General features: G+C 43.1%; 1 protein-coding gene across 1 annotated transcript in view; it reads right to left on the bottom strand.

Moving 5' to 3' along the window:
- Window positions 1–21,688, bottom strand: part of LOC309690959 (partitioning defective 3 homolog B-like) — a 223,181-nt gene that overhangs the window by 123,247 nt on the left and 78,246 nt on the right. Inside the window, 6 exon segments of the mRNA XM_082508445.1 lie at window positions 9,240–9,368; window positions 9,466–9,605; window positions 10,642–10,750; window positions 11,493–11,724; window positions 16,372–16,497; window positions 18,455–18,538. Coding sequence (XP_082364571.1) covers window positions 9,240–9,368; window positions 9,466–9,605; window positions 10,642–10,750; window positions 11,493–11,724; window positions 16,372–16,497; window positions 18,455–18,538 — 820 coding nt within the window.

The raw sequence follows: 21,688 nt of genomic DNA, 5'->3' as shown, positions 1-21,688 counted from the left end.
TTTGATCTGCTTTCACACTCGGCACTATAAATTGTGCCGTTCCTCTGTCTGGGTGCGTGTTTGCGAGGACACCTGCTTTCAGCGACGTGGTCTTTTAATGAGAATGGTGCACAGATGCCCTTCCACCCAGCCATGCTGAGGCTCTGTGAGCGTGTGTGGACAGCCCCATGCCGTGTGAATCACTGCCCAAGGATCCATTTTACAACAGTGGCCGTGTACTTAAACGTGGCGTTGTGATTACACAAGCATGCATACACACAAACAGCTGAGGTAAGTACTCCCAGGGACCACACCTGACAGTAGGGGCCGTGCTTCTGACTTATGAAAATAGCTGTCCCATCACTGACCACTCAGGATGGGCTCCTGTTGTCCAACCCCCCCACACCCTATTCTTCCCTAATGGTTGGAGTACGAGCAGCAGCGCAAACCCCCACAGCCCCGTCTTAGTGAGACAAAGGAGCATTTACAATCGTACAGCAACAGGAAGATGATGAGGAGTGACAACAAAGAGGAAGCTGTGGAGGTTAACATGTCTGTGTGAAAGAAAGGAAACCGCTTGACGTCCACGACACATTTAATATACAGAACAAATCTCTGCAGAGAGGCTGGTTGGAATCGGGCAGTGTACTCTGGCTCATATCTGCCCGTCGCTGCCGTTCAACAAGTAAAGTAATTCTGCTAATACGGATTTCCCAATTAAAGGTCTGCACATGCAGGGCAAGCAGGCATGTAGGTGATGTGAAATCCACAGCAGGTGTTGGCGGCACAGGGTTTGTTTTCCAAGCTTACAAGTGGTCACGGGCCATCGTGTTACATTACGGGTCCGCGGTGCGAGCCGGGCAGCCTTCTGTTCACGTGCCGAGGATCCCCACATGAACACAGAATTGCTTTTTGGCAACGGCCGACAGCAGAGTGGCAGCTGCCGTTTTCCACACACGTTAAAGAAAATGCTTTACATGTCAGGCTGCACTGAGCACCTCTGACTGGAAGTAGGGAATGTGCTGATCCCCGCTGACACAGGCCGGAGAGCATATCAGAGTGTAATGTAACTATATTTACCTACAAATATTTAAAGGTAGGCACACGGGGGTAACAGGACACAAAGAAACGATGACACCATAAGTAAGTGCTGTAAGTAAGTGTTTACACAGTAATAATGGAACACACATCCTGTACATCAACATAATGCAAATTAAACAAGGATGTAAAAAGCAAGATTAGTCCACTCATAACAGAAAGTACAGCGTACACAACCATGAAATAACGCAGTACTTAAAACTACTTGCAGTATAATTATTCCCTGTAAAAAGGTCTTCCTGGTGTTACCGTGTGCACTAGTGAATATCTTGCTGTTTACAATAAAACTTGTAACCACCGATTGTGACGCTGAACTCACGAGGAACGTTTTTACTAAATGTCAGAGCGCGCGTGAGCCAAAGGGTATTTTCTCATATACCGTATTTACCGCACTAAAATCCTTTTATTTTCTCAAAAATCAACAGTTTGCCTTATAATCCGGTGACCTTATGTATGAATCCTGGTTGTGCTCACTGACCTCGAACCGATTTTATGTGCTACATGGCGCTCAAAAATCTGTCAAAAATGTTTTAGTCCGACTTTGCTAAGCTACGAAGCCGCACGGCTTGATGGATGGTTGGAGCATTACGGCTGCCGTAGTCAGGAGCCAGCTTCAGTCAGGAGATAATCCATCCACAATACGAGGTTAGTCATTAATATACTGCAACAACATGGGAACAGAGCAGCTGCAGAGAATTCAACATTAATGAATCAATGGTACAGAAGTGGAGGAAGCAAGAAGAACGAGCTGAGTAAAGTTTGACTTATTTGACTGTTTTGTGTCGATTAATGCACCTTATAATCCGGTACTTAAGTTAACTTATATGCACAGTCAGAGGAGTCGCCCCCTGCTGGCCAAAAGACGGAATGCAGGTTTAAAGGCTTTAGTTTTCAGACATGGAATAAACGTAGGGGTCTGCTTGAATGAATAATGTGTGAGAGATGTGAATGACATCATCAGAGGCTGTGCACAAAGCTCAGTGCACGTGCACTTTCATCTGGCCGCGCAGACTACCCGCATGTCTGCAAATGAGTACGACCTCAGAATAAAGACCGTATCTTTGAGTAACCGCGCTGATCCCCACTGGATTGACACAACTGACATGTGCGAGTATGTGTGACACTCGTGTGCAAAGGCGTTCGAGTCACAGCAGTGTGGGCGAAAGGAAAAATGATGATGATGCTGCTAAACCTTCAATAAACACCAGCGAGATGTCACATGAGACAGAGAGCCAGAAAAAAAGAGGAAAGAGACGTGATACCCTTCTCGGCTGCTCTCCACTGGGATGATGGCAGCTCCTGCAGAGACACCAAGCTGCCAAGGAGCTTGTGTGTGTATATGTGTGCGAGTGTGTGTGCATACACAGGTCTCTGAGGGTGTAACAGATGGGGGATCTACTGTAGAGACTCTGTGAGGTCACATTGGTGACAATATCAGTGAGACGTAACACACACACACACACACAACAGACTGCAAAGACTGCAGCGGTGATGGATGAGGGATTATCAGAATGAGGAAACTGTTCAATAAAGTTGTTTTGTTTTGAATGTGCTCTGTCACCAGTTGCTAACTGTTTACTGATTTAAATGTCACTGTGTGTCTGTGTGAGTGTGGAGCATCTGCTGCTAAAAAAAGCATGTTTCCTGTTGTGGAAAGGAGAAGAGCAAAGAGAAGATGGCCGTGGAGCTCGACGAAGAGCAGATGACAAAAGCAGAACTGCACAACGAGCCTGCAGGAACCAAATGCAGACCAATCAGCCACACAGATTTCTATCCAGAGTGCACTTGTGAAGGGTTTGTATTCATATTGTCATCTACTGTGTCAAGCATACATGCTTAAGAGGTGGGGGACATGAATACTGGATTGTATTTACCACGACGGGAAGCTTTCACCTCACTCAGAAAGATGTTTCTGTTTTTTGGCTTTTTGACTTGTTAAACAGAAACGTTCCTCGTGCCACCCAAAGGTCCACTTTGATGTTTACTCTAGCAGGAGCCATTCAAAGCATACTTTTATGAAATCACTGCGAGTTTGAACACAACAGGGATTTATGTTTGCAATTTTACACAGATTTCACAGATTTGGATCAATTTACACGACTCGTCACATCCACAGCTTACTCTGGACCCCTTCGTGTTTCAACCCACTGAGTCATCTTTAAGCATCATTCAGTGCACATTCTGGAAACCACAGACCAACTAAAACATGAACGTCGTGAAAGCACGCAGCACATCGAGGAGGGGAGGAAACAAAGTCACTAGCACGCTGTCACCAATTCCTGTAGTTTCTCTACGGCAGGGGTGCCAAACATAAGGCCCGAGGGCCAGAATCAGACCAGCACAGATTCCAGTCCAGCTCTCTGGAAATTGTGCAGAGGGGCAAAAATTTTGGACTCTTGTTTTACAGCTTTTCCTGCTGATAAAGACCGTACGCCAGAGTAATTAAATAATAGATAAACAACTATTCAATAAATGGGTCCACAGTTTTTTAATGGTGATCTTTGTACATTAAGAGAAACTTCCTGCTTTACAATCAGCGGACAGTCAAAGAAATAAGCTGCTTGAAAATTCAGATTCTTTGGAACTGAGATGTTTATGAATCCCCATTTATTTATTTTTGCTGTATCATGTTGTTTTTGATGTCTTTTTATTATATATTTCTTGTATCACATTTGATTTGAGTGTTTTTGGCAACTTTTTATTAACAACAGTGTTAATTTTATAAAACAAAAAAAGAGTTTTGTCCATAACATTTTGAAACTATGTCAAGTACTGATCATGTTGAAGAGACAGAGGTCTCAGAAACTCGTGTAACCCTATAATGCCATTGTGCTCACAGTTCCTTCATGTATTACAGCAGCATTTCTCTAACATGTGGAGAAACAGAGACGTGCTGGTGAAACTTCTTTTTCTTACACCATCACATCTCCGGGATTAAACGTGTAGTTAAACTGCTTCACTCTGACACACAGAGGAGTTTCAAGCAACAACTCTTTGCAGGTGAATTGGACGAACCACGCAACCTTATTGGCAAGTTGTTAATCATCAGACACAGATTGGTTCAAGCCACATAACCCAAAGCCTCAAAATATGGATTATATTATGATTTCATGATCGTGCATGGCTCCAGCTGCCCTGCTCTCTGCTGCAGGATTCAGCACTGTTGCAATGAAGAAAAAGGAAAGCTGAAAGACGTTTACCTATTTTACTTTATGACCCAAAATGTTTTAGAGGCCTTTAGCAAACTGGCAAAGGGTAAACGAGGAAGTCGTCAGTGACATGCATGAAAAAATAAACTGAACAAAAGAAGGGGAGGGAGGGAGAGGGCGGTGTGAAAAGTCTGGAAGCAGAAAAGAGCATCTTTGTCTCAAACATTAGTTTCAAGACACTAGCCAACTCAGCAGGCGTATGCTTGTTCATGTGCAGAGAAAATTAAAGAAAAAACATTGCTTTATGTTGTTCGCAAGTGACAATGTGTGTGTGTGTGTGTGTGTGTGTGTGTGTGTGTGTGTGTGTCCGTACAGAGCGCCAGCACAGCAGGATGTACACTTGCTATACTGTGGAATGTGTATTAAGATGATTTTATTTCACAGAAAAGTGACTTTGAGTAAGAATGTGTGTGTGTGTGTGTGTGTGTGTGTGTGTGTGTGTGTGTGTGTGTAGAGCTGGTGTAATGTCTTTGTTCTACAGCAAGCGCACACATTAGCACACAGCACCAGATGGTGGGCTAAAATGAGACAACGGAAGAGGGGGAGGAGAAGATAGACAAGATCCTTCCATCATTTCATCATCATCCTTCGACTGTTTCCTCTCCAGAAACACAAACACACTGACATAAATAAAATAAAAAATCGGAAACTTCAGTCATATCACAGTTTTAACAACGATGCAGGACGCTTTAGAAAATAGCTGGAACTGTGTGGAAAGAGTTTCACACGACTCCAGGTGTTTTTGTGCTTCAGATGATGATGGTGCAACGTTGTTTCTTTACATTAGATCAAGTCGAGTGATGGGAAATGTTATGCTTATCAAGCACTAAAAAATATTAAATACGTGTGTAAGACTTTATTATCCGGCCCACGACACGAGGTGTAATTCCGCTTTAATTAAGTGGAATTTCAAGGAATTTGAAATTACAATGTAATTATATTTACCTATAAATACATGAAGGCAGGCACACTAGAACAAGGCAGGTTTGTACAGGAGTAAATGTAAGTAATATTACATACTGCATAACATCACGTATTTCACAATTATCCTGTAAGTACATTTAAGTTGTGCCTAATTTCTGGTTCTTTTACAGGAAGTGCACGTAAGTCATTCTCAGCACTGCATCATTTCTTGGAAAAACATCGTTTCGCCATCTTACACATACTTGTACATACTCTGTACTTTGTGGAGGTTTGTTCCAGGAAAGGAGACGCTTCTTGACTTTGCTCCCTCGTAGGTCACACAGAGGCTTCTGTTTCAGTGCACTGGTGAGGGTCAGCAACGCCGTCCTCGGCCACGGCGAGTCGAAGCATGCAGAGCTGTGCGAATGCTGCTTAAGTAAAATAACTCTCCAGCAAAGTGGGACGATCGTTCGGTTAATGAGGCGCGATAATATTATTAGAATTTCACTGTTTTAGGGGTTTTTGTTGTTGAGGTGATAAAAATGTAACCGCAGTGGAAAACACGCCGTGTCTATATGCAGCATTTATATCACCAGCCACAGAAAAGTGATCTAAAGTGCAGAAAGCATGAAACAAACACTGCTGCTACACTTACAGACAAAAGCTCGACTGAACTACACGTTTCCCCATCAGCATCAACCCCGTCTTTAATATGAACTTTGATCTTCTGATGATATTTCTAAATGATCTGTAATTCTGCCGCTACCTTTCTGACCCGGCCTGTAAACCATCCACTCCGTCACACTGTACAATTTTTTTCTTTTTTCTTTTTTTTTTTTTACACAATTTCTTTTTTTCTTTTAATTAATTATTTATTTAATTTTTTGTAATCAATTTTTAAATGTTTTTGCACACATTTTTTATTTATTATTTATTAACTATTTTATTTTGCATTAATTGTTTTATTTTTTGCACACAATTTTTTAAACGTATTTATTTTAATTATTATTTATTTTATTATTTATTTATTTTATTTTGTATTCATTTATTTATTTATTGTTGCACATATTTTTTTTAAATTATTATTTATTTTATTAATTGTTTTTATTATTATTTTTTTTATTAACTTCTGAAATAATTTTTGGGGGGTTTTGTTTCTCTACTGTAACTCTGTTTTTTCCCCATCAGCATCAACCCCGTCGTTAATATGAACTTTGATCTTCTGATGATATTTCTAAATGATCTGTAATTCTGCCGCTACCTTTCTGACCCGGCCTGTAAACCATCCACTCTGTCACAATGCACTAATTAAACACAGAGACGGGCACTTTAAAAGCACTGGTCCCTTTTAAAAACTCTCACCGCTGAGACAGCTGCGCTTGATGACTACCACCGCCCTGAAATCCCTCGCCCGCATAAGCACACGCTGTTCTACACTTCAGCACATTAAAATTTCAATCAAGGAGTGTGTTCACAGCTCCATTATGCAAAACTGTAACTGTATTTGCTGCTCTTGAAAAGTGTTGTGACTGCTGAATAAATACCACCAGCTGTTAATTAGACAGAGGTGAATTCTAGTGGGGCGGACGGCCTGACAGGACAAGTGAAGGAGACAGAGAGACATTGGAGGGGAGAAAGGAGAGGGAGGCAGAGGAGAAGCTCTGAAATACTGCACATTCAAAAGGACGAAACCACACCCACACAGGCCAAAATGAGCAAAAGTGAAAGCGTGTCCCAGTTTCTGAGTTAGCAGTCCAAACAAACTCACACGTTTCTGTTTATTCACATATCTGTTAAACACATTCATCACAGATCTGTTTAATGTTTGTCTGTTTAACACTCTGCTGGTTTTAACACCACATCTGTCCTTTGTTGCTTTGATATCATTTGATATCATCTTATTCCCTTAATTTAGCATCAACTACTGAAACAGTTCCCGGTTCTCACAGTAAAGCAGGGATCTAATAAGACGTGCTGGGCAGACTAAATCAAACATTGTGACAAATATGAGGCTTCACTTCCCTCTACAGTGATGAAGGTGTAAACGTTACAGTGCAGTCCATTTTATATAATCAATAGCTCGTAAGCATTTATCTTTTTTGCTCCTTTGTCCATTTAAAGATGTGCTTTGTGGTTATTTACTTCTTTAACAGGTCATAAGAAGTCAGTTCAGTCATAAATGGTCTGAACCTTCATTAACAACACAATGAAATAAAGAGGTGCCCCTGAATCGAGCCTGGTTATGCTTCTCTCCAAAAACAGAATTCAGAGAACAATACTTGGCCTATGGGACACTGTGGGGCATCGGTGCAGAAGGACAACACTTTGGTGTTTGTGCTGAGTGAGTGTGTGAAGGAACAAGCAGGACCAATGGGAGTTTAGTTTCCTGAGCAGGTGAGACTTGAAGCTTAACTCACAGGAAAGACTATCAGGGTAAATGTATTATTTCCATCTTCAGTTCAAGCAGCCAGACGTTTTGGTTCTGATGTGTGATTTCAAATCGATTTCACAGGTTTATCAGCATTCATCTCCATTTTCTGTCCAGGGAAGCATATCACTATGACCACCTGCTCTGACCCATCCAGGGGTTTGTCCAGAACATCCCACGGCCGCTCGACTGGACTGAGATCTGGGGAACGAGGAGGCCAAGTCAAACACGTCACACTGCTGTTGACTCAGCCTGACTTGAAATGGCCAGTATGACCTCAGGACTGGTTATCCTAACCACTTCACCTGTCGACGGTCAGGATGTTGTGTCTGATCGGTGAACTCGGGTATATGGAAATCACACGTGTCGTCCCACCTGAGCGTGCACTCACGCTTTGGACTAAATAACTCGATCGGTGTTAAAGTGCAGTGTGTTTCTCAGGTTTCTCCGCTTCATGAGTTTTTCTCCTTTGCATGAATACAGCACAGGCAGACCCTCAGTAAGTGCAGCTGAACATGTTGTTGTTGTTTTTTACACCAACACAACATAAAGGAGAACATAAAAACAATGACGCACTCCACCTTAAACCGGTTCACGTCTGTTTTTTTTGCAGTATATTATTATCGAGCAGTAGAGCGATTCTGAGTGGACACGCAACAGGATGACAAGTGCAGACATTCAGGCACACATCTCAGAGAGGTATCCCTGGCAGACTGTCATGGAGTTCAGACATGCGTACATGGCGAGTGATCACATGTGCACGCACAAACACATCGCCCCGCTTCCTGTCTGCACAAACAGAGTTTCCTATGGGGCTCAGGGTCACAAGCTCACGTCTGTACGTGGAACTTCCCGGCAGCCGTTGAGGAAACATCAGTCGACGCGAGTGGAAAGAGACACAAGAGGGAGAAAGGCATAAAAAGCAACATGAAAAGGAAGAAGACGTAGGAAAAATGAAGCGCCGTTGTGAGACGGGCGGACCGGAGACAAAAGCAAATGTGACCAAATGAAAAATGTGATCTCTGTGCAGTAAAAATGATAGTTATCATCATCTGTGACAGAGCCACAGGTGTGCAGCACAACCAGGATGAAAGCAGAAGGGAACAAAATAACAAAACATTTATAAAACGAGTCACGGTGTCGAAGAGCAAATATCCTAAAAAACCATCAGGAGACAGCAAAGACGAAAAGAGCAACAGTTGTGATTATGAGCAAAACAGCTAATCATGCAACGTCAGAAAAAGATGGAAAAATAGAATCAAAGTGGTTTAAAGACGTCTTTATTGTTAAAGGCAGTGATGAAATTCAGCACAAACAATGCAGCAGAGGAAGACTGGAAGGAAAGACCCGATAATCTGAATAATATCTGCTTCACGACGGCCTCAGCCGAGTCGTCATGATGACGTTATCTGAAACACTCGGTCACATGACTGCTTAGTTGAGTAAAAAAAAAAAAAAGGAAAGGCAATATCACTGAACAGGAAGTGTATCATCTTTTAGGTCACGCATCATCCGGGCAAGTCTGTTGATCGGACCAAAAACAACATTATGAAAACAAAATCGTTAATAAAAAGCCGGACAGCGCCCCTCTGAGCACATCTTTCACTGTGACTGGCTCTTACCATTTCTCGGGGTAGGAACATGTCTTCCTGCCGGAGGACCACCAGAGACACGCTCTCGCCCTGCCGCGTGCTGCGCAGCATGCACACCAGCTCCTCCTGGCCCACGCCTGTGATATCCACACCGTTTACCTACAAACGCACACACAGAGTCAAGACACCGCCACCATCGTCCCCATCCTCCTCCTCCTCATCGTGTTTTCTTATTCTGGCTCAGACTGTGCTGCACCTCGAGTATGCGGTCTCCAGACTGAAGACGTCCATCTTTCACCGCAGCCCCGCGGGGCAGAATGTTTTTCACTAGAATCGGACCGGGACCGTGCACCGAAGAATCTCTGGTCACTACAGTAAATCCAAGACCTTCTGGACCTACACACACACACACACACACACACACACACACACACACACACAAATGAATGAAGAGGTGAATTATAGCGAGTAGCCACAAGTAACAGCTCTTGGCCTATCCTGTGTAGCTGCCCTTGCTTCTCTATTTTTATTCCCCGAGACTGAGAGTACAAATTTTACACTATAGCCTTCCTACACACACACACACACACACACACACACACACACACACACACACACACACACACACACACACACACACACACACACACACACACACACACACAGGACCTAAACCACTCTTGAAAGCTCAAACAGTGTTGTTGACTCAGCTCCTGACTACATACTATAAGTGTGATAATTCAAAGCCTTAAGAGATTGCATGCGTGCATGTGTGCATGCATGTGTGTGTGTGGCTTTAAGGTTTGTGGAAAATGAGGGAGAGATGAGAAAAGGGCACGAGAGGTAAGAGAGGAATGAGTGAAACAAAGTGGAAACAAAGAGTGAATGTTCCGGAAACGGGGGTGATGAATATTAAAACACTAATCAGTGAAAAACATGTGCACAAAATGTGCACGAAAGCATTCATACACATGCATGCGTGGACAAAAAGGCCACACACAGACGCAGGGACTGGTTGAGCGCTTTATAGACCTCATTAAGTCTAGTCTCTTTAGCAGCGCTAAGTCAGCAGTTTGGGCCAGTATGAATTCATATCAGCAGAAATGAACAGATCAATAAAGACTTAATAGACCCTGAAGAGAGAGCCTCGGGAAGACGGAGAGAGGAAGGGTGAGAGGAAGGACTCTAAGCCAGAAAACAGTGAAAAAGGAAACTTTTTATGGAGAGAGAACATCTGTAGAGACATGAAGAAATATTACAGACGCTGATTAATAAAAATCCAGAGTCACAGAAAAAAACCCTAAAAGAGACTCTCGTCTAATTTTACCTGAACCTCAAACTGAGAGCACACACGACTCCTGAAGAGCTACAAAAAGTCATATTCACAGAAAAATGATGAGTGAGGCTCGTTCTGTACACAGGTGTGTCGCACCTTTCTTTAAATCGATCCTTAGTCTTCGTCCTCCTCTCTTATTGGCCATCAAGCTAGAGAGGGCGGGGCTTTTCTTCAGGAGGGGGCTCTCACTTTTCCCCTTCGGGGTCTATTTGAAAAACAAGCAGCAGTAAATTCATTGTTTCACATTTCAAAACCCCAAACAAGAGTGTGGCATTTATTAAACAATATATCTGTTACAGCAAAGTCTAACACACACTGGTCACCTTGGAGTCGCCGTAAAAGCAGCTCATAGAAGCTGCTTTAAATTTAAGATGTTAAACATCAAACAGGTGAGAAAAAGATCTAAACGTGCTGGGAAAAAAACAGTATCGATAAAGTCTGCGTACGGACCCGTGCGAGTCTGGGGAACAGTCCATCACATCTGCATGACAGGAAAAGATAATCAGCTGCTGCTAAGAAACTGCTGCCGCAATGCCAGCTGTTTTAAATGTCAGCCATGTCACCATGGTGATGCTGACGACAAAGTTGCATCCGTTTGTGTTTTAGGACTTGATCGTTGTAGGAAGGAGGTCAAAATAACACGAGGTTTGAACCCGTTTCTACAATTACAGCATCTAAAGAATTTAAAGCAACCCAAAAATAAAAAATAGTATATTTAGCACTCGAAATAACAGACCATGGGAAATATGGTCTGTCTTTAAGGAGGAGGCTGGAGAGAAGTTAGCACTCGCTCTAGAAGGAAAGGTGAGGAGACCGAAGCTCAAGCCCGGGCTGTATTGTGCTTGCCTGTGCACACATTAATCATTAAAACTGCAAACTTTTTACAAAGCGTGCACGACAGATGCAAAGTCTGTGTCAGTCTGTGGATGTGCAGCAGAGGAACTTACACTGAAACCCGGCTCGAGGCCGGCCGTCTCTTCCGCCACAGGTTTAAACACAGGTTTGGCTTTGACAGGGGGCGGAGGCTCTTTGGTGTTTCGGGGGCTGCCGGTGGGACCGGTATTATTGCCAAACAGCTGACCAATCAGACTCTTCTCATAGCGCTCTCTGTTGAAAGAAGGCACGACTTCCAGGCGTACAACCGGGGAACGCATCGCCTGACGGAACACATCCTGAGATCTGAGAGGACGAAAACGAGGAGAAAGTTTTACTTCAAAGTTTGTAGCACATTACGTGCACAACAAGTGGCACACGCTGAACATTAAAAGGAATCATGTCATTAATCACAATTACACAGGAAGAGCAGTTATCCATCTCTGACACAAAAACTAATTACTGAAGGGTAGATAACTCAATCAGGAGAAAAATACAAAAAGACACATGGTATAAATATGATTATGAATGACAAAAAATGTCAATTAATTGATAATTAATATAAATGGGATATCTGATTTTTGCAATAGGATCATTCATCTTAAAAGACTAACTTTCATTTCTAAGACTGGCTGGTGCTGCTCTGACAAGTAAGCAAAGAAAGCTGATGTATAATCAGCTAAACAGGAGTTTAAACTAATGGCAGATTTTATATTTCTGTGTGCAAAGGTTAATTCTGACATAAAGACATTATAACCTAACCTGAAATATAACATCCGCACATTTTACAATGTGCCACTGCTTACTGCTGGCTGTTCTGTGCATCTCTTAATGTTTTTCTCAGGAGTAAGACAGGAGACAACACCGAGCCATGACACCTGTGCAGAAGGCCATCATAATCTCATGATCTATAAAAAAACATCATTTTGCAGGGGATTCGTCTACATCAGATCCCAATAAGTACGTTAGGGGAACGGTTGTGTCAGAAGCTGCAGTACACACCATTATTCTCCTCAGATAACTGACAGAGCAAATCCAGTTTATTAGCATTTTATTGGGTTACACACGTATCGTTTCCCTCCCAGATTACGAGCGCATTATAATGATTAGAAATAACCGTAACCAGACACTATGTTTAGAAAGTCCTGTGTGGAACCTAATAAATCACGTATGGAATTATAATGATTTTTTAACTACTTAAAGATCCACTCAGGTGGGGGAGTTTCCACGTAGAAGACTCAATCGATAAATCAATAAAGAGTCAGCCATCATGGAGTACACTCACTGAAACACCTGCGTTCTTATTTATTTAGTTATCTTACTATGAAAACATCCAATCAGGGACAGCAGTGCTTAGATTGTCACAGCCAGAGGCTCGGTTTATAGAACAATAAAGATCAAAATTAGGAAATTAAAATGTGAACGGCTGACGGGGTTTCCTGGGATCTCATTTCACACCCAGTCGTCTTTCCAGACTTAAGGCCGCCACCTTTATGTCCTGAGTGGGGAGCGTGTGTCACCGTCTCCCACACTGCCGTTGGTCCTGCCCCAAACTGCACAAACACGGTTCATCAGTCCTCTGAGAACCGCAGAAAATCTTAAAAACTGCGACTGATTTCGGTGCCTTTACTCTTTGGTCTTCCAAATACTTCAATCCAAAACAAACATCAGCGTTCTGACATTCTGTGCCTGCAGAAATGTACAACTTCAGTGGATCTCCCACAGTAACATTAAAACACTTCCCACTGGACTTCCCGACACGTCCACGCTAAAGATGTGTTAGTGGGAATGTGTCTATGATATGTTGTCTTCCTGTGCTGGGCTCTGAGGAAATATTATTTTTGCTCTGTTGTTGAAAATTAAAACCACACCCACAAACTACACCCTTTTTGGCTCCTACCTCAAAGCACACTGTGTTCTGTTGATCTTATGTGCTGCACAATAATGTTTAACATTTAGTATTTACTGTCATATTCCCATATATCATTGTGATGTTGTTTATTCTATTACTCTTGTTCTCTTCTGCTTGCTTTCTTTTTTCTTTCTCAGCAGCTGATCCAGGTGATTGATATATGCATTTTTTTTCTCTGCCCGTTCTGTTGGTTTTTGTTTTTTGCCCTTCTCCCCCGTCCCTCTTCTCAGCTGTTTCTCTTTCCCTCTTTCTTTCTCCCCTTCTTTCCCCCAGTCAAGTCTGTCCCGTATTCAGTAAGTGAAAATAAAATAAACAATAAAAGGTGAATCAAATGGACCATTACGGCAAGGCTGGGATGGTCAATTTGGTAAAGTAAATCCGTTGGGCATCTTTCTTTGCCTTTAGACAACAATTCTGATGCAAAAGAGCCAAACGGGACAGGCCAAAAAAAAAAAAAAAAGAAAAAAAGAAAAGAAAATTAAAACCACAGTTTGATGTTTTTTTTCTAAAAACATCTGGGAACACCTTTTTTTACAAGCAACATCAGACGCAGCCGTGAGACTGGCTGCTGCTAACATCAGAGAAACCGCTCTGTGCAGCTGTGCTCAGCAGACCAACGTCTCAGAAAGCACAGCACGATGACCACGCCCGGCTCCTTTCTCGTCCCGTCGTTGAGTGAATATCATTGCTGTTACAGGGTCAGTGCTTTGTCCTCCATCACTGCGAGTCTGCTCCTGAGTGCAGGGAGCAAACGTCACTAAATCTGGTGTGAAGAAGCTCAGTTTCCACTGATAAAGTCAGATTTGGCAACAACAGCATGAAAACTTGGACTCCACAGTCACAGCTGATGGTGGGGGTCTCCGTGCTGAGAATGTTTTATTGGAACATCTTGGGCACTAATATCAAATCAATCATGGTACCAATTAAAAGCCTTTATGGATATTTTTGCTGACCACACGGATTTCTTATTGCCGTCTACTAATGGACGGCATGTCACAAAGAAGCAGTACTGTCAAACTGGTTACACTGGTTACTGCTAACCATATCTGATATCAGGAGCTCTGCAGCGCAAGTGCTCAGCTGATAAAGCCGCATAATTTCAATATAGACCAACATCTCAAAGGAGGCTTCCAGCATCTTGTTAAATCTGATAACTAATGTGAGAGTAGGGCAGGCCCACACCACGTTAGAGTCCCCCTCTGTGAATACATACATGTGTAATACACATTCACGGCAAACTGACTGAGCATCATATCTGCCAGGATGCAAAATCACAGAGAAAACTCACAGAGACCTCACAGGACATCCAGGAGAGCTGAACATGTCAGTTCACTCATTCAGAGGGAGTATTGTAATATTGAATCATACTAATTATTAAAGTCTCTAATATTAGCAAATATGACCATAAAAGTAGACCTTTGTAGCCCTCATGCCTGCTGGCGGTTCATGGAAATCTATGCTTTTATATTATTATTACAAATGTAAATCCAAAGGCCAACATCTGCACGGTGTACGATACAGGAAGTGAGTGGATGTGTGGGCTAATGGGCGCAGGACGCCACCACAGGGCAATGGCAGTGGATATGATAGCTGCGTGTGTGTGTGTGTGTGTGTGTGTGTGTGTGTGTGTGTGTGTGTGTGTGTGTGTGTGTGTGTGTGTGTGTGTGTACACATGTTTAGACATGTTTGTGAGGACAGCAAATTGGCATGCTATTATACTTATGGGGACAAAACACTGGTCCTCACGAGTTTGAAGACATTTTTGAGGCTCAAAATGTGGTTTTAGTGTCAGGATTACAATCGGGTTATGGTTGGGTTTAGGCTGAGGGTTAGGATTAGGTATTCAGTTTTGAAGGTTAGGGTTCAGGTAAGGGGCTAGGGAAAGCATTGTGTCAATGAGATGTCCTCACTAAGATATGAAAACGTGTGTGTGTGTGTGTGTGTGTGTGTGTGTGTGTGTGTGTGTGTGTGTGTGTGTGTGTGTGTGTGTGTGTGTAGACATAGCTTTCAGGGGGATCAGTGGACTTTCTGTGGCCCACTTTTGCAGGATCAAGCTGCATATCACAATATCACACCTGCCATGACGGAACAATACTGAGAGAGCATGTGTGTGTATGTGTGTGTATGTGTGTGTAATACAGTCCATTCAACTTTGTTAATGCAGACTGACGATATATCACATGTAAGATTAAGGGTGTAATACAGGAGAAAAACTGTCCGTGTGTGTGTTTGTGTGTCAGCGAGTGCACAGGGGGCTACACACCTGTCTTTGAACAATAGGTACAAACCTCAGCGGTGATAATCCATTTACCTACAGTACAGCATAAAATACCTCACGCGTAATCTCATTACCACAGTGAACACTGGACAGGAACTGTTGTGTGGACTGAATACACAGTGTAATGTGGTGCAATCAATATAATATCCGCATCTGTGCCTGTAATCTGTGGCAATTGTTTTTACGGGTGTCTTTTATCATTTTAATGCTCTGTAATCACATTACATCTCTAAACACTCGTGTTTATGTAGCCCTGTGAGCAAACTCCAACATTTGATCTCCAAGGTTGAACAAATCTTTCCTTTACACACACACACACACACACACACACACACACACACACACACACACACACACACACACACACACACACACACACACACACACACACACACACACACAGATTAATCCAGAAGCAGCTAAACATCTGCCAAGTGTTTTTCTGCATTTCTTTGGATTTGCAGTGCTACCTCACAGAAGGTGAGACAGCAGGGGAAGACAGGTTTATACTTTAGTTTAGTTTTTTCACTAACTTGGTAACAATACCACAAATTAATGTAATTTTAATGTATCCAAACCTACTTTTAAAGTTAAGTGCGATTATATTGCTCCATTAACCAAAACTCACAGAAGAAACAGCAGCTCCTAAACGTAAAGCAGTTCTTTCTTGGTCCGTACACAACGTGGACATTAACTGTAACACGATACGCTGTGTTTATTTTATTCTACGGCCGTGCATTTATTCTAATAGAGCTGTACTCACTGGCTGAAGGTCTTGTCCATGAGATCGGTGTCGTTGATTTTCACGATGCACTCGTCTTCCTGAAACAGGCCGTCCTTTCTGGAGCGGCTCTCTTCCTCCACTCCACGGATATACAGACCAAGAGCCCTGACGGAGAACATGCAAGAACAGAGCGAGAGATTAAAGGACGTTTTCCATGCACAGGTTCACAAACGCACAGAACTTCTTGCATGCAGACAGACGAGTCTCCATATGGTTTACTTTACCACAGTTATGGTCATTTTATCTCCAAGCTCCGCTGTGGGTTTCTACTATAACTTACAGTCCTGTGAAAAAGAAAGTTTTCACAAGACTCCCTGTGGTCCTGTGAAAACACCCTGACTACTTCCAAAGGAATGAAGAGGGTAACTGATCATCAGCAAGTGTGAGCACCTCTATAAAAACAGAAGTTTGCTGGTCTGGAGCTTTGAAGCACGTGCCAACACGATGCCAGGGAGGAAAGATGTAAGCAATGAGCTTATAGATGCAGCTGCTGCTGCCCACGAGTCTGACAAGGGTTATAATGTCATTTCCAAATAATTTGATTATTCATCATTCTGCAGTGAGAAGTGGTAGATATTCAAGAAAGATGCTAACGTTCAGAGGGCTGAGCATCCCTGAAAATAATAATAATAATAATAATAATAATAATAATAATAATGGATACTTTATTGATCCCCATGGGGAAATTACTTGTTTTTCTCTGCATTTGACCCATTCACTCAGTGAAGCAGTGGGCAGCCCACTAAGCAGGCGCCCGGGGAGCAGTGTGTAGGGACGGTACCTTGCTCAGGGGTACCTCAGGGTAGCCGTTAAGTGGATTCGAACCGCCGACCTTCCGATCATGGGGTGACCACTTTACCTACTGAGCTATCCCTGCCCCAGAATCCACCCCAAGGTCAGACTGTGCTGTTCTCAGAGACATCGCAAAAAACCCAACAGCTCCATCTCAGACTCGACAGGCCTCAGTTAGCATGTTAAACACGAAAGTTCATCACAGCATAATTAGGAAAAGACAAGTGTGGCGTTTAGAAGGGTCGCCAGGAGAAAGCACGCAACACGCCAGCATGGTTTAGGTTTGCAAAGTTGCAAAGACTCGAGATCAGGCCGAAGAGGAGATGTTTGGCTATATCGCAGCACATCAGTGAAGCACAGCAACGATAACAACTGGAGTTTTATACAGAAACAAATCCTGTTTCTCATAAACAAGTCATAAGATCAGCGTACAATCATGATTTAGTCTGCGCTTGACTGTGATGATGTAGTTTAAATGCATGCTTCTATGTCCGCCTGATTCTGTGCATCGCGGTGCATTACGACTCATCACAGGTGATTCTTCTCTCACTCAGCATTGTGTCTTCTATGAAAATGTGGGATGTGATCCCAAAATCGAAGAGAGCAGCACTGCATGTTGTTTATTTAGTCGCTGCTGCAAAGACTGCCTGCTTACCTCGGCTCCTTGAATGACTTTAAACACAGTAGTAACAATGTCAGGACATCTTAACGTTATCTGTATTAGACGATATAAACACCTTCAAACTTACAAACTGAGAGTGAAATGGTAATAGGTAAGAAAATGGCAACAGTTCAGTACTCCGGGTCCTTAACTTGAACAAAATACAGCGTTTGATGATGAAAAATGCTGAAACTAGGTTAAAAGGTAACAAAGAGATGAGTGTGTGAGAAAGGAAAAAACACCGTGGAGCGCATGATGGGGAAAAACAGAGAACGAGGAATTCAAGCAGGAGACTGGTGAGGTCAGGTGAGTCATGAGAACAGTCATAAAAAGTTATCCTGCTCTCCGTGAGGAAATCCCCATCCACTGCCCGACTGTCCCACACCCAAAGTAGAGCCCTGCATAGCTGTGCACTCATGTCTTCCTTTTCTTCTTTTCCCCACTGTGGGAGCATCTCTGGGTGTTTATGTAGTGCAGCGCAGCAAATAACAGGATTATGACGGGATGACTTTAGTATATGCTTTCTATGGTAATCTGACAGTGTCTCTGGGGGTTAAAGTAGAGAATTAGGGTTTAAATAGAAGGATGTGTGTTGTGAGCGCAACTCACCGTCCGCTGAGCGACGAGCAGTAGGGAACCACGTGGATTCCCAGAGGGCTGTCCTCTCCTAGGATCTCCACCATTCTGGTCAGGCTGTGCACACACAGTGAACACACACATACAGAGAGGAAGAAAACAAAATAATACAAGTTCAGTTACTCTGAAAGGAAGGGTAGCTTTGACGTAGCACAGCGACGGGAACAACTGAACTACTTCAGTTGTTGCACGAGACGAGAGAATCAGGAAAGTCCTGAGAGAACAGAAATCAAGATAAAAAGCTTAGATGTGCCTTAAAAAGTATCCAAGGTTAATCATCAGGCATGACACAAAATAAAAGGATTAAATGTTAAATGTGCAGACAGAGAGAAAACAGCAGGGCAGCCCTCACACACATGTGGTACCACCAGAACAAAAACCTGTGCCGGTCTGGGGAGGAAAAGTTTGGAGAAGCGCTATCCAAGATTGAAACGTCATTTTCCATGGATCCGTTCACTGAGCTAAAAATACTTTTTGTCGAGGACTTAATCCATGTCTGCAAACCCAGGCCGCAGAGGAGGCGATGCCAACACTCTAATCAAAGTCAATAAAAGTGCAGATTGCTGCTGTGTGCGCACGCCTGTCACAACTTTTATGTGGCATCCTTCTCTGAGGATTTCTGACTTGCTTTCAGTCTCTCAGTGTCTCTGTCTAGCTTCGATTATTCAAGTATGTATCTGCTTTACATTCTGCCTGTGTTTTAATGCATGTGTGTGCTGAAGTCTTTGTTTGTTTGATTAGTTTATCTATCAGCGCACAGCCATTAATCCTCTCCTGACCTTTTCTCTGCTCCATGCGTGCATGTGTGCGTGTTTTTAGAAGCCAGTTTGTCTGAACTTGGTTTTGTGCTTTTGTTCTGCCCTCCCCTCTCCGTCTCTGACTATCTGTTCGTTTTGTCTCCCTCTCTCTCTAGACCATCCATCCATTTGTAAACCCCCCACCCCCCCATCAACTGATAGCAGTACAGATGCTGATAAACTCCAGAGAGGGTTACTGATGATGCTGGATGGCAACAGGGAAAGATGCAAAGTGTAGAAACAAGTTCTCCCTCTCTCCTTGTCTCAGACACACACACACACACACACACACACACACACACACACACACACACACACACAGAAAGCTAATGCTGCCTCATCGCTACTCAGCAGATTTGAGTTTAATCCAGACAACAGGAAGTGAGACTGGGGAAGAAAGACAGAGGCAAGGACACAGAGTGGTGTTTAAAGATTTAGAGCATGCTCTCAGTGTGTAACCGGAAAACTGACTGGATCACACTGGAAACTGTCATTACACACATACCATTTCTCCATGTGTTGTTGAAGCACACCATTGTGTTGTATGTTAATAAGGAAATGTAAAGTGATGGGGTTGGTGCTACCACAGCTGCTGTCCCAGACCGCGACTGGTCATACCAGAGGTCATGACATGGTCATAAGCTCTGGTATGACCGGTCGTATGACCGTATAATGACATATGATTACATGTGATTAGGGTGACTCCTGGACATTTTTGTGGCTGATCCAAATGAGACAGGCCCATGGAATCAACTGGAAGGATAACATATCCCATCTAAACCAGTCACATCTCTGGATCCTGAAATAAATGCAGTCAGCATTAATGGAGTGTGCCTTTTCAAGCTTACAGTAAAGATTACTTCATGTACAGTTAGAAGAAACAGATCCTGTCTTGACCCGACTGCCACCCTGCACATCATCCTTGAACAGTCAACTGAGCTGAACTCGAGCGTAAGTCAACTTTGTGGATTATGAAAAGGCTTTGGATGGTGTGCACAGGGAACCTTGTAGTACCAATGAAGTCGGTTAACTTCCTAATGAGTTTAAGATCCAGACTGGGGTGAGACAAGCATGCCTGCTATCACCATTCCCAATCAAATCAAATCAAATCAAATCAAATCAAATCACTTTTTATTGTCACATCACATGTGCAGGCACACTGGCACAGCACATGCGAGTGAAATTCTTGTGTGCGAGCCCCACAAGCAACAGAGATGTGCAAACACAACAACACAAACGAGCAAAATACAAGAAAGGGATAACCTGTGAGTGATTGACGGGTTAAAGAAGAAAATCACAGAAGGAAGAAGAAGCGGAGTGAAGTGGACACAGCTGGAACACCTGGATTTCAGTTTTTTTTTTACAATTATTTTTGAAGATTTGTCGTTACTATCTTGCAACCACCAGCAAACGCAAGAGAAGACAAGCGCACAAGCAGCTGTACGACTGAACATCCACAAAGATAAAACTGAGATCATGAGAGTAAAGCCAGGACCAAGGACGTTGGAGGACCCCACTGACGGCCTTCACCCAGGAGGGTGTTAGACTTAGTATGGGGAACGGTGCAGGAGTATATGTCATTATGATGACTGAAATTTTGAGCATTAGAGGACAGTTCATCAGCATACGTGCCCCTGCCACTTCATTAGGTACACTTTGAACTGCGTTACACGCGTCAGCCGGTTTGATCATCGTGGCACAGATTTAACGAGGTGCTGGAAACACTGCTCTGAGGTTTTGTGTGCTCAGAGAGGCTCAGAGTAGTTTTTTGATTTAACCATGTCTGCATGCCTGAATGCACTGAGTTGCTGTCATGTGATTGGCTGAGTAGATTTGCGTTGGTGTTATGAATGACAATGTAAAGTTGAGATGTTTTCCTGCATTAGTGATCACAATAATAAACTTAACTTTATTTAAAACAAACACTTACTGAGATTTTTCAGCCTTGGTCACAGAAAGCAACCGATACCGCCCTTCTCACATCACAGAATCAGTCTGAACACGGCATGAAAGGAGAAAGGAAGAGGAAGAGGAAGGAAAAGTAACACTGATGTATAACAGGAGAAAAACAGGGACAAAGGAGAAAAGAAAGTAGCGAGCAACCAAGGTCTAGAAGTAAAATGAAATGAAGGCGGGAGGAGGCACTGAATTAATCAGACAGGGCTAATGAAAAGAATTAATACAAGAGGGAAAATAACATCCACCCCTCCCTCTATCCTTCCTGCTGCTGCGCTTCTGATCTCTAACACTAACTACAACACAGGCACGCACACACAAACACACCGACGCACACAAACACTTCAGATCCATTTGCATTTCCTTTCTCGTTTTTTCTTCTGTGAGATGTTTGACAGGCTGCATCAATGCAAAAAATGAAGTCGGGGTGAAAGGGAGAGACAAAATGGGTGAG

This window comes from Aulonocara stuartgranti (genome assembly GCF_965226115.1).
Source record: "Aulonocara stuartgranti genome assembly, chromosome: 16".
Taxonomy (NCBI): domain Eukaryota; kingdom Metazoa; phylum Chordata; class Actinopteri; order Cichliformes; family Cichlidae; genus Aulonocara; species Aulonocara stuartgranti.
This window is presented reverse-complemented; position numbering and strand designations above follow the sequence as displayed.